At 30.5% G+C, this 17,671-nt stretch overlaps 1 protein-coding gene across 6 annotated transcripts in view; it reads right to left on the bottom strand.

Annotated features, from left to right (window-relative positions):
- The window catches only part of LOC129958976 (microtubule-actin cross-linking factor 1-like), a 320,795-nt gene that overhangs the window by 109,432 nt on the left and 193,692 nt on the right, over positions 1-17,671 (bottom strand). For all 6 annotated transcript variants that reach the window (XM_056071738.1, XM_056071741.1, XM_056071742.1 and 3 more), the window contains 8 exons: positions 12,397-12,563; positions 8,947-9,062; positions 6,428-6,531; positions 4,852-4,971; positions 3,775-3,870; positions 3,332-3,462; positions 2,951-3,044; positions 642-805 (listed from right to left, as the gene is read on the bottom strand). In XM_056071738.1, coding sequence (XP_055927713.1) covers positions 642-805; positions 2,951-3,044; positions 3,332-3,462; positions 3,775-3,870; positions 4,852-4,971; positions 6,428-6,531; positions 8,947-9,062; positions 12,397-12,563 — 992 coding nt within the window. The remainder of the gene's footprint in view (positions 1-641; positions 806-2,950; positions 3,045-3,331; positions 3,463-3,774; positions 3,871-4,851; positions 4,972-6,427; positions 6,532-8,946; positions 9,063-12,396; positions 12,564-17,671) is intronic.

Raw genomic sequence — 17,671 nt, 5'->3', positions numbered from 1 at the left:
ATTTGGAGTGATTATTAAAATGATAGAGAGAATATGCATTTAAAATGACATGCTCAGTTTAGTTGAGTACGATTAATGTATCGCTACGTAAGGCCATTTCCTTCAGACCTCGTAATTTTGAATTGCAACGAAATGAAGTGGGCGACATATGAACAAGCGCCTTACTTTCTAAAACATTCGTGTCGCACAACTTGAGAACGTCTGACCTATGATGAAAGATTTGATGTGTATCAAGTCTGAATAAAGTGCAGACCTTATGTGTATTCGAGTACCGAACAAGAAGTATCTCTACCTGGAAACTTTCTATAGACCTCACCATCAAATAACGCCCTTCATATGTTACATTTAAAAACTTAATACCATAACTTTTGATCGATAGAATAGCATTTCCCTCATTATTGCTACATCCCGAAAAGAAGCAATAAATAAATAGAAATAAAATGATATGACATATAGTAAAACTATTATGGAGCGATAAACTTACAAGATTCAACATTTATATACGTACAGATAAAACTAAAACGAAGAATCAATACATTGAATTCACATAAAGGGTATAAATAATGCAATATAATTAGACAATAACGATTTTTAATTTTATTTAAAAATTAATAAAGTAACGAATAACATAAAATACTGACTTGAGTTTCAGATCGGCTGTTTGGTGATAATTTTTATCTTCAAATACAATATAATCCTTTTGTAATGACTTCAAAATTTCATCGATAGATTTAAGGTCATTTTCAATTTGGTCACAGTTGTGCTTTGCATCAACGAAGTGAAGTCTTTGAATTCTTTTTTCTTCCTAAATGCAGAAAAATGAAACTTTTATAAAATGAATGCATTACAATTCAACAGCATCACTCAACGCATAAATCGCATTTATAAAAATGGAAGCACTGATTTTAATACACTCCAATTATAAAAACCCAAGCTAACCTCTTATATTAAGATTAATAAAGAACAAAATACACAAATTTGTTTCATTTTATGAAGAGAAATGAACGAATTTTATTATCCTTTATATTAATGGATTTTTAAAATCAATCCTTCATCACTAAGGTTCATAATTAGAACTTTCAATTAATATGCTTCAGAGAGAATTAATGGATATAAGTAAATGAAAGAAATAAAAGAAACAACATGCTCAAATAACGAATCTTAAGTTACAAATACATTTTTTTGCAACAATTTAAAATAACAAACACTAACATAAAAAAAACCCGGATGTTATTAAAAACTGAAGAATGGCAAATATAACGAAGGTATTATAATTGGTTATCTGGTACCTTAAATTTTTAAAATTAACTGCCTTTAAGAAAACTTGAAACTCGACAATTTTCGCATCGAGGATTTTCGTTTATAAAATAAAATATCATGATTTAATGATTAGAGGAAAATGAGTTATTAAAATCGTTTGAACGAGAGATGTAGAACAATCAGCAAGTTTGCTGCAGGCATATTTCAAGCAAATGCTGCTAGATGATTTAAAGAGTCCCAAATGATTGTATTTAAATCATGACACTAATATAAAAATACCGGAAATCTCATAAGGGGCACTGTCCAAGTACTGCCCAAAAGATACGACAACTCCAAATAATTCAGACATGAGATTAGATATACTAAGCCAGTCACAGAGAGATATGGATTGGAGAACTTTTTGGGGCTTGCTTCGATCAGAATAGTATTTAGGCTAATTGCGTACAAATGATTAGCAGAGAAATGCCTTTATATAACATTACCAGTGGTACATGTTCCTTTTAATTCAATGCAGAAACGAGTGCATTTTTTTTGTAATGCAAGAAACACCATTCTTGAGCACAGCAAGATTGGTATCATGGAATCCTTACACATGGGTCAAAACTTAGCACAAAGAATGTTTCTTGAAGAATGTTTATCTCGAGAAAGTGGAGCATAGAATCATCTCTTCAATATAAGGAAATCGATAACTTCTGTGGAAGTAGAATCCTTACAATCGCGAGGAGGAATTAGGTTTAATAGGCGTACACCTCTGCATGTCTTAGATATGAATTCTGTGACCGTACAGCAGTGTAGAAGTAAGGTTCATGAACATTATGTGAAGTTTTCATGGGCAGCTGATTTTTTATTTTTAGTTTTATGGATGAAAACGCAAGACAAGTACAGTTCAGCTAGTGGACGATTTCTGTAGAAAGGGTTATTTACCAAATGTGGAAGTCAGCCAAATAATCGTATAATAATTCTATCGAGCATGTTTGGGATTGTATAAGAGCTACACATCATCAATCACTTTCGAGGATTTCAAACTGTAACTGTTTGAAGAATGATATTTGTTCACAAGCAACCTTAATCAACAACCTTAATTTCAGCAAGAATTATCATTGAGAGACTCATAAAGTTTCATATCGGGGAACATAATCTTGATTAAACAAAATTATTCTAAAAGTATCAAATATCATATTTTGGCCATATTTTACTTTCATTTGACTATTTGAAAGAATTATTCCTTTTTATTCTGCTAGTTTTCTCTTGACTGTCTCATAGTATTGAACATGCATGTACAAAATTTTTCATTGATTATTATTAGAAATTTCACATGTTTCATTAACTTTTAGACATAAAAACATTTAAGAATATATTGCACAAGTAAACAATGAATAAGATATATATTTGAATTAAAATGAGGAAAGAATTTCTGTTTAATACTGTAAAATATGCAACATAAAGTTCAACACAGTAAAAATGCTTTTAAAATATAAGCTACATTACACAAAAAATTACATTACAGAAAGTATAAATTTTTAATAGTCGTAAATAATTTATATTTTTTATAAATTATCTGAAGGTTTTGTTAAAATCATGTTTATAGAATTGTATTTATTTATGTCAACAATACAAAAAAGAGAGTTATGCTTAGAGTATCATGCTGTAAGTGCATGAAAACAACATTCCCATTATATTTTTTCTTTACCTCTGATATGCGTTTTTCTACATCATCTAGTTTTCCATCACAGATTTTGCACTCCCTGTTATATTTGTCAACCAGCCGCTGCAACTTCTCTAATCTAAAATGGACAGCAGAATTTTATGACACAACATAGACTATATTTCAACAAGAAAAATTTATGAAACAAAATATTTAATGAAGTTAGAATTCACCTTCATCTATAATGTAATACAAATATAGGTTATTATAATTAAATGATAGCCTAAAAAAACAAATTTGTTACAACAAAGGCAAATTTTTAATACCCTAGACAACGAACTTGAAATAAACGAATTACAAAAATAAGATGAGTTATTAGCAATTTCTAAAAGTGTTAAATTAATCACAACATCATTTGTGCATTACCTGCATATTTCATCCTTAATTTTTTGGTCCCTTTCTTGTAATGCAGAAGTAACTTGATTCCATATTTTTTCTAATTCTTCAATAGTTAATTCTTTTGGGAAGTCAACATGACTAGTATGACGACTAAGTTTCTAAAAATATTTAATTGCTAATTAATGTACTGTAAAGGGATAAGACAAATATCAATCAGAATGCGGGATAAATCTTAAATTCTAATAATAACACTCAATGTGTACTTATCAAAATATATGTTCACAAACAATAAATTTATGTCATGGTGGTGTACATATTAAAAATGACATTATATTTAATATAATAGAATAGATTGCAGAAATGAATAATATAAGATGAAAGATTGCATTTCAATAACATATAATGAAAAACTACCAAAAAAATGAAATAAGTTTTTAATAAGAGAATACAACAAAGCATGAAACACGAACCTGAATATCTCGGTGCAAATGAGAGAGCCTTTGCTTGTCACGTAGTCGTTTTGGTAATTCGTCAGATCGAAATTTGGAAGATTCCAACAACAAACCCTATTATCAACATTTTCATATTTAAATTGTGATATTATTGTATACGAGTTAAGAATTTTCTTTTATACATAAATTACACACACACACACACTGAAAATGGTTATTTTGTGTGTAACCATCTTCAATAGAAATGTGGTTTTTACTGAAAGTGTTTGACAATAGAAACAAATAATTTTTAGCAAATTAGTTCTAAAAAATGCTTGAAAACATTTTTTTAGCATTAGTTGTAAAATATTGATATTTTTTCTTTTCATTTAATTAGTAAAATAACCTTTGTGCATATATTTGTAATAAAACTGAAATTATCCGAAATGCAAATAAAATGCGATTCTAAAGGAAATAATTTTTCGACTTACAAGTTTTTGTTTGTCCACTCACTAAATAAATTAAATAAAAAACGACGGATCAGAGATTTAATTGAGACATATTTATAAATCTGAACGTATATAATCACAGCAGATATTATATGAATTTCAAATTTGTTTCTTTATAATGCATTTTAGGAATCTTAGTGTCAGATGTTTACACACAATACATGATGTTTATATACAAGAAAGCTTAATTCGCATGTAGATAAATAATTCTGATGGCAAGATAATGTGATTTGCTACATCTACAAAATATTTGCACTTAAACAACAGAGCATATACAGCGCTCAGACGGCAACAAGAATAAGAACAATAATATATTTAAGAAATTAAGAGTAATTTGTAACTTAAGGAATCAACAAAATTTATGAGTTCATTTTGGAAGAAAATGTGAAATTATTTCTTCCAATTTTGCAAAAGTAAACATATTAACATTTCAAAATACGGTTGCCTGAAAATTAGCATACATATAAGTGATTAAAATATCACTACTATTTAAGTATATTACTACTAAGTTTCAGCAAAAATGCTTTTTTTGGCAAAATATGAACAGTATCATTTATTAAATCTTTAATTACAAAAAAAAAATAATAATAATTTAAAGATGACAAACCTTCATATCTATCAAAGTTTTAAACATTTTCTGATTCTTGAAAGCGTCTAGAGTGTCCTTCATCCATGTTAACAAACTTTGAGCAAGATCCTTATATTCATCAACTTTCCGATTTTTCTCCTGCATTAATGAGAAAAAGCACCCCAGTTAAAATTCTTAAATATGCTACAAACTTTTTTAAAAAATGATATTTGAATTAGAACCATTGCATGCACGCACAAAAACAATGATAATGGCAACTTATAGATAATACTTATATGTATTAGTACTGAATGGAAACACATATGAAGCATTATCTTGAATACCATAAACGAAATATTGCAATAAAATACTATTGGCTATTTCTTTTTCGAAATTTCTCAACAATACTTGTTTTTGGAATAAAGGAATAATGGACTCTTTATTCTAATGTAACATTTTATAATTTAAACAACAAAAACTCAGCAAAATAGAGCAACAAGATGTTCTAAGTTAAATTATAAACAGGGGTGTTTGTGGGACCCCAAAAAATCCCCGGAAACTTTTACGGACTTACTACCGACATTTTGGAGTTTCGAGAAGGGGGGGGGGAGAAATGAAAAATTACGATTATGAAGTATTGAATGACCTAATTATAAAAGTTCAATGAATTACTTTTTTTGCAAAATTAAGACCTTTGAACCCAGGTCACGTGATCGCACATCTGGTCGAACGAAGTCTCTCCCTTTTTTTTCTGCCGCGCCTACTTGCCGAAAAGAATCCAGAAGAGAATGTCTGAGAACCGGGGGAATGAGTCATAACTCGCAATAAGGAAAGAACAAAAAAGAAGTTTTTTCCCCCTTTTCACGCATTATCACTGCCTTTGGAGAAAGAAAGGAAAAGTTTTCACCACACACACTGACCTTGCGTTTTCTGCTTTCAAAGCAAACAAAATTACCCAGATCAAAATAAATAATTCATTATTATTCCTACTTCCTTTTGAACGACGATCCCCGGAATTTCCGGGTATCGAAGTTCAAAATCCCCGGAATTCCGGGGTTTCCCCGGAGCACAAACACCCCTGTTATAAAGACAACAAAAAAGTTATACTATATCTTTTACAATTACAAGTTATTTAAGATACCTAATAATTCGCAATGATAATGTCGCAATGTTTCGGGGTTTCGTGGTATGAAAAAGTGGTCACGAGCAACTCCACATCACAAGATTATATTAAAAAGTATGACATAAAAACGCAGTATATTTTAACTAGCGAACACAATTTAAGAAGTTTTTAAAATTATTTTATTTGCATGATATTATAATATTTATTATATAAAAATATAACATATATTACCCAATTAAAAAGATAAACAAAAAGTTGCTGCTTTAATGATGTTTTGCTTATCAGAAGCAATGAAAAATTATTTTTACCAGTTGCTTTATAAATGAGGATAATTTTTGTGAAAAAACTCCCAATAAATTGTTATTAAAAACTCAGCAAATGTTTGGCAAATGATGTAATAATTGAATTGACACGAGTTAATGCTAATACTGAATATTAAAGAAGAAAACAAATATTAGTCATTGAAAGTTTATAAAGGGTAACAAAACTCACATCATCAGCAAATGGGTGATAAGCAGGTGGTTCAGGAAAAACGTCATACATAGACGAAATATATGTAATTATAGATTTTTCATCTGGTTCAGGAGTGTCTACATCTGAAAAAGAAATTTACAAAATAAATATGTCCTTAAGTATAATTTTACGAATTTTTTCATACATTTCGTTTATTGTGAAAACATAAGTTATTATCTCGATAGATACTGCATTGGATCAATAGAGCCAATAAAAGTTCCAGAAAAAAAATACACAAACAAAAAAAAATCCATAAAACATAACGAAAAATTTATAAAATATAATTTAAAAAAATCATCATCATGAAAAAAAATCGCTGGAAATGAACACAATTTTTAGAAAAAGTTAGAGTTAACTTTCGTTTTCTGAAAATAAAATCCACTTGCAGCCCATTTTGAACTGCTAAAACTTTCTTTTTAATTGCTATATAAAAAGAGAATATCCGAAAAATCATGAGGTTGGATCTCAATAAAAATTTATTACTTTGAAATCAATAATGAGAAAACTCATATTATAGGTAACAGGCTGTGCCGATTTTCCGATTTATCGAAAAAAATCGATACTTTTGAAAATTCAGTTTTTCGATATCAGCTTTTGAGAAATATCGATTTATCGGTATCATGACCATGCATCATGGTTCACGATGAGTTACGACAATCAAAATTCATTTTCGTTTTGGGTTAGTGTTTAATTTTGTTGTTCTTCATTTTTTCCCCCACCTTCATACCTAGTTTTTGTTAATATTTCAATAAATACTGTAATATTTTAATACATAAAAATATTTGCTTTAAGCAGGTCATTTTGTAATAAATTGTTGTCTATTCCCTAAACTGAATGATACCAGCAACAGTTCTCTATGTAAATATAAAAAATGATGCATATTTTACTTTTAGATATACTTAAAATTCAAGCAAATTTTTTACATTTTATTTATTTTAAACATTCGCAATATCTTCCAGAAATAATGGTAAAACAGTTTTTTAATAGCTTTTTGAATCAAGTTTAAAAATCATAGAAATAATTGAACTCCAAATGCATCAGTTCGCCAATAAATGCTGAACATTCTTTAATTTTAACTACATTTTATAGCATTTTTGACCAATTGATTAAGTCAGATGTTACCCAATTAAGATATTAATAAGTAAGATATTATTTATTACAGTCTTTAATAAATAAACTTATTTAAATTTAAAATAGATATGCTCAATGAAATATTCGAGCGTTATCATGATTTTCAAAGCATTTTTTTTTTGTTTAATTCTTTCTATTCGGGTTTTTTTTATAAGTCTAAACTTCTTAATGCATTTCAAAAATTACTTACAAATATACATTGTAAAGCACAAAACTTTTTTTTTTATATATAAAATTCAATTTAAACGAAAATTCTATTCTTTTTTTTAAAATTTGTTAATGATTTTTAATATTCAGAAACCTAGTTTTTCTATTTGAGTGTTGGCTATTTGTTTTGTTGAGTTTATATTAATGATAATAATATAATGGCATTTTTTCCCCACCACATTGTGTCATAATTGAATGAAAATTGGAAGACCTTTTTAAAAGTTTTTAATATACTTCATCATTTTTCCAGAAATAAACCGATACTCTATAATGTTTCTTATTCAAGTTTTACACATTAACGACTATTTTTCGTCTCTTTGATTTTTAAAATAGTAAATTATATGAAAGCATCCTTAATTATTTGATCTAACTATTGTTAAAATTTATTGTAGATTTAAATTAATCTGCCAATAATATTTTTTAAAAACGAATTAAAATGTATGTAATGCATAAACATAATTAATTTTTCAAAACATTTGACTTCAGATTTCGAATTCGAGCTTTATTAAAATACTTAATTTTATCAGTTAAAGACATTAATATGTCTTTTTTTTAACTGAAGAATGAAAAAAAAAAATGTTGTTTTCTAAACCAGTAGTATAAAAGGTAAAATTTTAAAAATTATAATACTATTGAAAAACGGAATCAAATAAATAATGAAATGCAAATATTGCTTTGACATTGACACACTTTATTGAAGGGGACACACTTTATTATTATTATTGACACACTTTATTATTTTCCAATTATTTGTATTGAAAAAAAAACCCGAATATTTTTATTTTATAAAATAAAAATTCCTTTTATTTGGAATTGTCCTGATTAACAAACATGTTATGAAAATTTTGCTATAATAGCAAGTATCTTAAAATGTGCTATTTATAATAGCTATAAATAAATACCGAAATATTAATGGAGTTCGATTAGTGCACAGTCCTAATACGTACCTGCATTCATTTCTCGAACAGTATTATCGAAAGCTTTGCATATATTATATTGCAGTATATACAGTAATTTTCAGAGATGAAGGTCTGCTAGTATATTTGCAATGAGGCCCAAACCATTTTTGGTTAGGAGAAAGTGCGAAATGTGTAGTCAATATGTAAAGCTGACAAATTAGATATAAAAATTCACAAAAATAGATTATTACGCAACAATACCTTCGGCATCAAGCAATCTGGTAATTCCAAATTCCTTTTCAGCTAAAGAAAACGCCAGTTCCAAATTGTCTTTAGCCTTTCTTGACCTCAATGACTTGAAGTCCAGTATATCGGGTCTAAAAAAAATTTCAGTATACAATTACAATCATACTGTGAGCAATCTACATTGTTTTAAAATGCATTCTACTTAATCAACAATAAAAATTTCAGCAGAAGGAAGTTCCATTTGACTATAAATGACTTTCTTAGATGATCACATCAAATTCCAATTTCAAATGTACACTAATTCTACTCAATGCTATTTTGTCGTGGAAATATAAAAGTCTACTGAATAAATAAACGGAAAACTTGAAATATCTTATTAAAATTTGAGATTTATATAACAGTCCATTCCAGAAACAATCAATATTTAAGTCTCTAAAATTTCTACCTTTTATTTGATAACAAAATACAATATTAATGAAACAATTTTTAAAAACTACAAACATAAATGTTTATTAGACGCTGTTCAATATTACTTTGCCGTCACCCAAAATAAGTGAACATGTTCTTTCAATTAGAATTCTAGTGTTAAATATAAAGATTTTTTTTTTGTTGATATAAATGACTTTTGAAGCAACAATGATTCTTCTAAAAATAGTGCACTCATGTCCAAAATTAAGGTCACAAGCATAAAATCTGCGAAAAATGTTGGCTCGAAATTTGGCACAGAGGTACACTACAATGAAAGAAAGAACATAGACACATAACAACATGGAAAAGATTTTAATTGGGAATTAAGAAACAGAGTATATCAAAAAGTGTTACATTATGAATCAGAGAAAAAGCATTTATCTCGGGTAAAGCCTGTCTAATATGGAGTGTGACCACCGTGCACTGCTATGCAGGCTTCACAACGAGCTTTCATACTGTTTATGAGGGTGTCAATAAATGCTTGGGGCAATATAGCCCATTCTTCCAAAAGCGCGGCTTTTAACTCTTGGAGGGTATTAGGAGGGGGATTATGATATACAATGGCTCTTCCGAGACCATCCCAAATATGTTCAATAGGATAGTGATCCGGAGACATCGAGGGCCAGTCCATACGTTGAATATCCTCTTCCTCAAGAAAATCATCAACGATCTGCGCTCTGTGTGGACGCGCGTTATCGTCCATAAACATGAAGTCTGGGCCAAAAGTACCCCGGCACAACCTCACATAGACTTCAAGGATCTCATCCCTGTAGCAATGTGCATCGATAGTACCCGCATCGAAGACTTGTAGTGGTGTACGACTGCCCAATATTATGCCACCCCAGACAAGGATTCCTTTGCCACCAAATCTGTCGATTTCTTTTACATAGGAGGGATGATAGCGAGCTCATCGCTCTCTCCAGATGAAGTTTCGAAGAGTGGCACTCTGTGTGGCAAATCTCGACTCATCACTGTAAAGAACACGCCCGCATTCTTGCTATGCCCAAGACTGATGTGTTCGGCACCACAACAACCGGACTTTTCTGTTGGATGCCGTCAAAGGGACGCACTCAACTGGTCACCGGGCATAAAGGGTCCTCTGTGCTAGACGTATGAATACTGTTTGTCTGGAAATTCTTATTCCAGACGCAGCAGCAAGGTCACGAGCAAGTTGAGGAGCCGTTGTCAGCCTATGCCGTCGTGCGCTTAATGCCAAATAGCGATCCTGTGCAGGCATTGTTGTTCTGTGACGGCCTTGACCGGCCTTCCTGCTTACAGTACCACTTGTTTGGAATTGATTCAACAACTTGGACACCACTTTCGGTGGCACTTGTAACCATCGATCCACCTCCGCTTGACAGTGCCCAGCTTCAAGCTTGCCAAAGGCTCTTCATCTCAAGAATTCGTCTAAACGATTATGAGAACTCATTCCCATTGGAAACAGGTTAAATTTTTTGTTTTAATGCAATATTCACAAAATTGCAAGCAAAAACCCCCAGATGCTTAAACGGTCTAATTTCAATAGTTCCTCAAAAACTAATGCTAAACAACATTTTGCCCTACAACAAAGGTTAATATCGTGTTACCGGTCCTTCACAATATATAAAATATAATTTGTTTAAATTTTACTGGTAGCCATTTAGAATTATTTTGAAAAACATTTTTGTGACCTTAATTTTGGACATGAGTGTACATGCAAATCAAAAATAGAACGATTTTCAAAACAGATTTGTTTATTTTTGTGACTGATCAACGTATTTTATGTCGTCCAATAAAACTAATTTATTCATAACTGAAACACAGTAGGTGCCCATTTATAAAAGCATATATGCACATATGAAAACTTTATGTGTACTATAACTTTAGTTGGCTAATAATCATAAGGAAGAATCCGTACCAGCAGTAGGCCCTCTAGAAAATCTGAAAGACAAGATTGCCATAGGTAAAAAATAATTGTCATAAATAATAAACATGGAAACTGAGAAATATGCAAAACAGCCGCCACTACGGGCGTAAAGAAGGACAGTCCTTCGCCAGTGATGGGACAGTTAACCAGTCACATTATCACTATAGAAGTGTCAAGGAGCCGTTTACTTGAATCGCAACGTGTCATCCTTGAAATTGAGGTCCGTCCCACCCCACCCTGGTCAACTAACTTAACAAGGAAATTTCTAACAATTAAGAGTAATTCGAAAGAGCTTTTTACTTTTCTAACTCAAAAACTGAAGAAAATATTTAAATAGAAAGACCAAAATCTAATTCCACTGGTAAACGAAGCATTACATTACTCTGATTCTCACAGAAATGATAGCTTTTTACTTCATAATGTGAACGTGTAATAAATTCCTAATCATTAATATAAAAATAAAACAACAATATTTATCGAATCCATTCAAAATGGCACAGATAATTAAACTCAATAAATAATAGCTCGGAAAGCGACGTATATGATAGAAACAAAAAATAAAAATAAGAACTAAAGATTAGTTATATGGTTTCTGACTTTTGTAACACACTGTCAAAATGCAGAACAATTTCGAAGCAAAGAATTTAAAAATTATAATCCTTAATACTGATAATTTGCTGGAATTCTTGAAAAGAGTTTTTTGCTTATTCTGTCATTCTGGCTTATCGTTTCCACAAGATAATGATCGTCTCAGAAAATAAAAATAAAAAAAGTACATCTACGAAACTCAATCAGAAGGAAAAAAGTTCACTTTTGTTTTGCTCGATTGCTAACACAACAAGCAAAACCAACAGAATTGATAGTTTCAGCTTGCTTATAAAGCAAGGGAAAGGATAACTAGCTAGAGCACTACAGTTTTAAAATAAGTTTAGTTACAGTCCGGATTTGACACTTTGATAAGAAAACAAAACAAAACAACAACAAAAAACAGATAATTTAGCATAGAAAATTATATTCAAAGAAAAATTAATTCATCAGACTTGCATTAAAAATGCATCTTGGTTGAATGTAATCTGAAATCGACTACAAACCTGTTTCTGTGAAGTATAGCATTGAATGCCAGACCATCTCTCCAGCTGCTGGTAAAGTCAGTAATCCTAACACCTGGATAACGTTCTGTAGTTCTCTGAGCCCATTTAAGAAGGGCTTCTCGTGCAGTGACAGTTGCATCAGATGCACCAGTAATAATGTCAGAAATCTGAAAAATTGGAACACATATACATATATAATAAATTTCGTTCCTCCTGTTATATAATAATGCAGTATTTATTAAATATTTAAACACATATAGTAATAATTTATGTCCAGTCACCAACATAATCCACGAAATTAACAATATGCCATTTTTTATCCTCTGTAACACATTAAACTGCAAATAGTAAATGAGTAATGTTCCAAAAAGGAATTCAAAAATTAAGATTTTTTAAAGAAAATCTCTTTATAACGAATTCATATTTTAATAAATTATGAGAGACTTTCTCTCATAAATTATAAGCTAGTTTCCTATTCTCACCAAAAATAATAGTAATTTATGATTACACCATGCAATGATAGTTGAAGATTAATGAGGCAAAGGCCATTTACATTTGGCTCAACATGGCATGTAAAAAAAACCCTAAATTTCAGTTCTACATATATTTATTTTTTTGTATGCATGTGTATAGCCAAAATTAACAAGAAATTAAGGAAAAGTTATTGGATTCGTATTCCATGATTTGAAAAACAAAGTCAAAAACTACTCTTAAAATTAGCAAAAAGTTCCATTTATTTTGTACTAGCAGAGAATAGTCGAAAGCAATGAAATTTCACTTGGAAATTATAGTTTCCAAAACTAGGCAAAATCTGCACTTTTGAAATGAGCGTAAAAAATACAAGTAAAATTAAAAAAACAGGTTTTTATTTTTTTATTAAAGAAATTACTCGGTGTAATTTTCTTCATATATGAAAAAAAGAAAACCCACCACATTTCACCCTTCAAATTTTATCAGCATGCTTTTCAGATATCATAATAGCATTTTTTTTTTTTTTTTTTTTTTAATTTTGGGCTACATCAACTTGACGGAAGTTTATTTATAATTTCTAGTTTTGTAGTTACATGAGGATCATACTGGAAAATCTGGGAAAGCATGCCTTCTGAAAACTAGTGGCAAGGCTTCGATCCCGACGGATTTAGTGTACACCCGCCGTTCTTTGTTCGAATCGGGATTCGAATTCGCCACTCTCTGGGTATGACAATGAACCTCAGTCATCAGGCTATCGTACCCCATCTTGGTATCAGAACTCAGTTTTAGGGGTTCACGAATGTGATACAATTCCATTTCAGATCTGTAGTGTATGCCAACTTGATGTACCATAGAAAACAAAAATTATGATGCTTGAATGACCGCCATTTGAGCATGAAGCATCAGTGAGATTCGGCAAATAAAAGAGAAAATGTGGCCCTTGTTTGGTGGCTGGGCTGATTTCCAGTAAAGCATTTCCCTTGGTTTAATTTGTAAATTCGTATTTTAGCGTTTTGTTCCACTGTCTTTGGATCTTTTCCCCGTGCGTTGTCAGTGTCCGCCCAGAATAAAAATAAGTTTAACAGTCCATGAAGATTCCCTGGTGTTCATCCATGACTTAAGAAGTACAATGGTTAAAATTCAGATTATTCCCAAAATTCTTCTGGAACTTCAAAGTATGTTGTTAATCAAACCAATTAAAAAGAATCATCGAAAGCTTTAAGCTTTTATATAACGAATCCCTTTCCCAGAAAGTTTCAAGATAAAGGGTCCGAAACATCACATTAACCCTATAACAGGAATATTAATAAGAATATCGGCCATTATGTCCACTAAAGTTTATATTAAACAAAAATAATTCCTCAGATGATGCAAAATTTTTGGCTTCCAGACGCTCAGTAAATGATGAACAAATGCTGATGGATAACAAACAATTTATAATAAATTCTTTACAGAATTACTTCCTTCCGTTGAACGAAGACGTTGAAACCTCCCTCCCAATGAAAGGGAATGCAAAAGTTGCAACATTCTTATTTTCATTTAATGTTGGAATTTGTGATAAACAAACAAATTAGCAACACCTATTAAGCATTCTATTGAAACAATTTGTAGAATAGGATTTATTACAGCGCAGTATCACACAAAGGTTTTAAAGCATTACTTAATTTGGCGAGTAAGCAATTTTGGAATTACTATAAACTGAAGAAAATTCTTTAGAAAAAGTAGAAACTATCAACGGAATGAATGAACAATGTTAAATAAATACACATACAGGGGGGGGGGGATCTTTCATGAAATTGTGTCTCAAATATGTAACATTCCAATTCAAACCCTAGTTTTTGCCACTAGGTCACTGCAGGTCAGATTTCGCTTATAATTATAAGCCCAGATGCTTATATAAGATTCAATCTCATTAGTATTTTATATTTTAAGCTAGCAGCTCATTTCTCAAATTTCCACATCACATTAACGTGAAGACATTTGACCTAAAACGGCAGACCAGACCAGACCAGACCCAAATGCTCGACGGATCTTCGATGAAATTGTGTTTCGAATCTGTGATTTCTAATCCTGAAGATGACTCTTTACTATCAAGACACTCCCGTCTGATTCATTATAAACGATGCCACCAGGAATCAATTTAATTTCAAACTGATATTACAGACTAAATAGTATTTGTCACCTGTGAATCATTTTCTTGAATATGATTATAGCCATTTCAATTCCTAATAATGCCATTAGCTATTTTATTTATTTATTTTTTGTAAATAAGTCTTTACGCTTATGGCATAAATGAAGCCTTTTGAAAGTGAAAAACAGATTCCCTACACTATTTGTCTGAAAATAACTCGTAAGATCCCACTTACGACATAATTGCATGAAAATGCAGTTGGTTAAAGTATTTTCCTCAGCAAGTACACAGGAGCACAACTTTGCAATCATAAAATAATTTTGATTTTAAAGAAAACAGAATTTATTATTAGTATTGCATCTAATTGATCGAAATTACAGGAAAGGAATAATCTTTCTGAAACCGTTTTACTAATAGAAAACATGAGGTGAACTGCATAGCTTTAATTGGTGTATTACAAAAATGTAGAAAATAGTTTTTTAAATAAAAAATTTGGCGGTCAAACCAAAAATCACGAGGAGTAACAAGAAAACAGTAGGACAAGGAAATTGAATAACAATGGATATTAAACGAAAAACAAGATTCTAATTTAAGTACAATATTTATATCAGCGTCGCACGCTTTTGCGATTCTTGCTTTGACCTTCAGATTTTTCAATAAAATTATTTTTCCCCAAATAAAGCACTTACGAAAGATGCTTTTTAAAAACTTTATTTTTATTATTTCCTGCCTTTTATTCTTTAACATGTTACAGAATTCATTATTAAAATTATTATGCAATCTTGCAATCAACAGTTCAGAAGGCCGCGGTGGCTTGGTGGTAAGGTCTCGGCTTTGAAACCGGTCAGGTTCGAGACCCAATTCCACCGAAGAACCATCGTGTAAGTGGGCCTGGTGCGTTCTCCCGCTGGTGTGGCGTGGAAGTTTGGAGAAGAGGTGCTGTCTCAGGTGTCGGCCTCGTCATCTGACCACGGTTCAAAATTACGAGATCTGTCCCAAAATATCCATATTTTGCTTTAAAACGGCACATTAATGTAACTTAACAACTGTACTGAAATCCATCAACATATAAAGCCTCTTCTAATGAATCAAAACTAAACCAAATCAATCAATTATTAATTGATAATTATCAAAATATTATAAATTTACAGAATCTTAACACGTCAGGAAGAGAGTGCAAAACCAATTCGAAATTCCACCTATACATACATGAAATAAGCAAAGTTAAATAAAAACATGTGATAAAGTTTCATTCCCTAAATCATAAAAATACTCAGCTGCAGGATTCGTTTTTTTAAAAAATACTTTCAAGATTTTTAGCACGCATCTAATGCTTCACTTAATTTGAATGATAATTGCGTAAAGTAATACTCATTTGATTAGAGGCACACTAGTTATATTTCGTTTCGGTGCTATATTAGGAGTACCATAACAGAACCTTTCTAATTGACTGGATAACGAAAAATAAATGTCTCCTGTCTCCCCATTTTTCAAAATTCGTAAAATAAACATCAAGTGTAACCTGTTATTACATCGAACCTACCTAGGTTTAAACACATGGCAAATTTTTAATGAATGGGGATTCAAACCAGTGATCCTCTGACACACGAAGTCGAGAATAACACGGAGCTAAAAGGAATCCATATAAGAAGGTTGAAAAAGTAACGTGATTCGAAAGTATTTAAACGCTACGGACTATGAAAACACCAATAAAAATGAATGTAAATAAGATGTTTTCTTTATATATGAGATTGCTTTTATGCTAGTGAAAATCAACTAAGACGATAAAAAAAAAATCAATGGAAATCCCAGCAACATCTCTAAAATGACCAGGCTGGAACAGATAAGTTATATTCCCAACAAAATGCAGAAACTAAACAAAATTTCTAACAATAAAATAATTTAATGTTTGATAGGCTTTTTGAAATTTTTATTGCGATTTGGGAAGCACTTTAATTTCTAACTCAATAGAATCCAATGAAACTTTAAAATCAAAACTTTGTATCAGGATTAAAATTATGTTACAAATACGGTTTTATAAAAAATTTGCTAAATGAAAATTACATTATTAATAATGATTAAAAAACTGAATTAAAAGAAAAATTTTAAAAAACGCATTTTTATAAATTCATTAAACAGCAGAATCTTTTTATTTTAATTATTTGCTTCATTTTCAGCTTGAGATTCATTGTTTCTCAAACTCACAACTAGATGGCAGCACGGAAACGGAATCTAAATTTAATTTCTTCCGTGATTGATTCCGTGAGTTTTGAAATATTAAAATAGTGCAAATCTTCAAAAATGCATAAGGATACAAACTTTAAACCCTTTAGTGACTAAAAAATGATTGCAAACTTCCAGTTTTCAAACAACTTCAGTTATAGACAGTATAAAACAAGTCAAAATAAATAAAAGTTTTTAACAAATATTAGAAAAAAAAAATGCTTAATGAGGAGAAGATAATGAGTGTTTTGAACGAATTTATACCAAATTACTAGAAATGTCATGATAATTTTGTTTGAAAATTAAACCTATATATCCACCCGAATTTAACCTATACCATTTTCTTCTAACGTAAAATAAAAAGTTTTCAGTTCTTACTTAGTTACTTGGATTTTTGAGACGAAGTTGATAGGAAGATATCCTGCTAAAATCTGCAAAGCAGGTATAAAA

This window comes from Argiope bruennichi, chromosome X1 (assembly GCF_947563725.1).
Source record: "Argiope bruennichi chromosome X1, qqArgBrue1.1, whole genome shotgun sequence".
In the NCBI taxonomy this organism is placed as follows: domain Eukaryota; kingdom Metazoa; phylum Arthropoda; class Arachnida; order Araneae; family Araneidae; genus Argiope; species Argiope bruennichi.
Note: the sequence above shows the minus strand (reverse complement) of the source record. Positions and strands in the feature narration are given on the sequence as shown.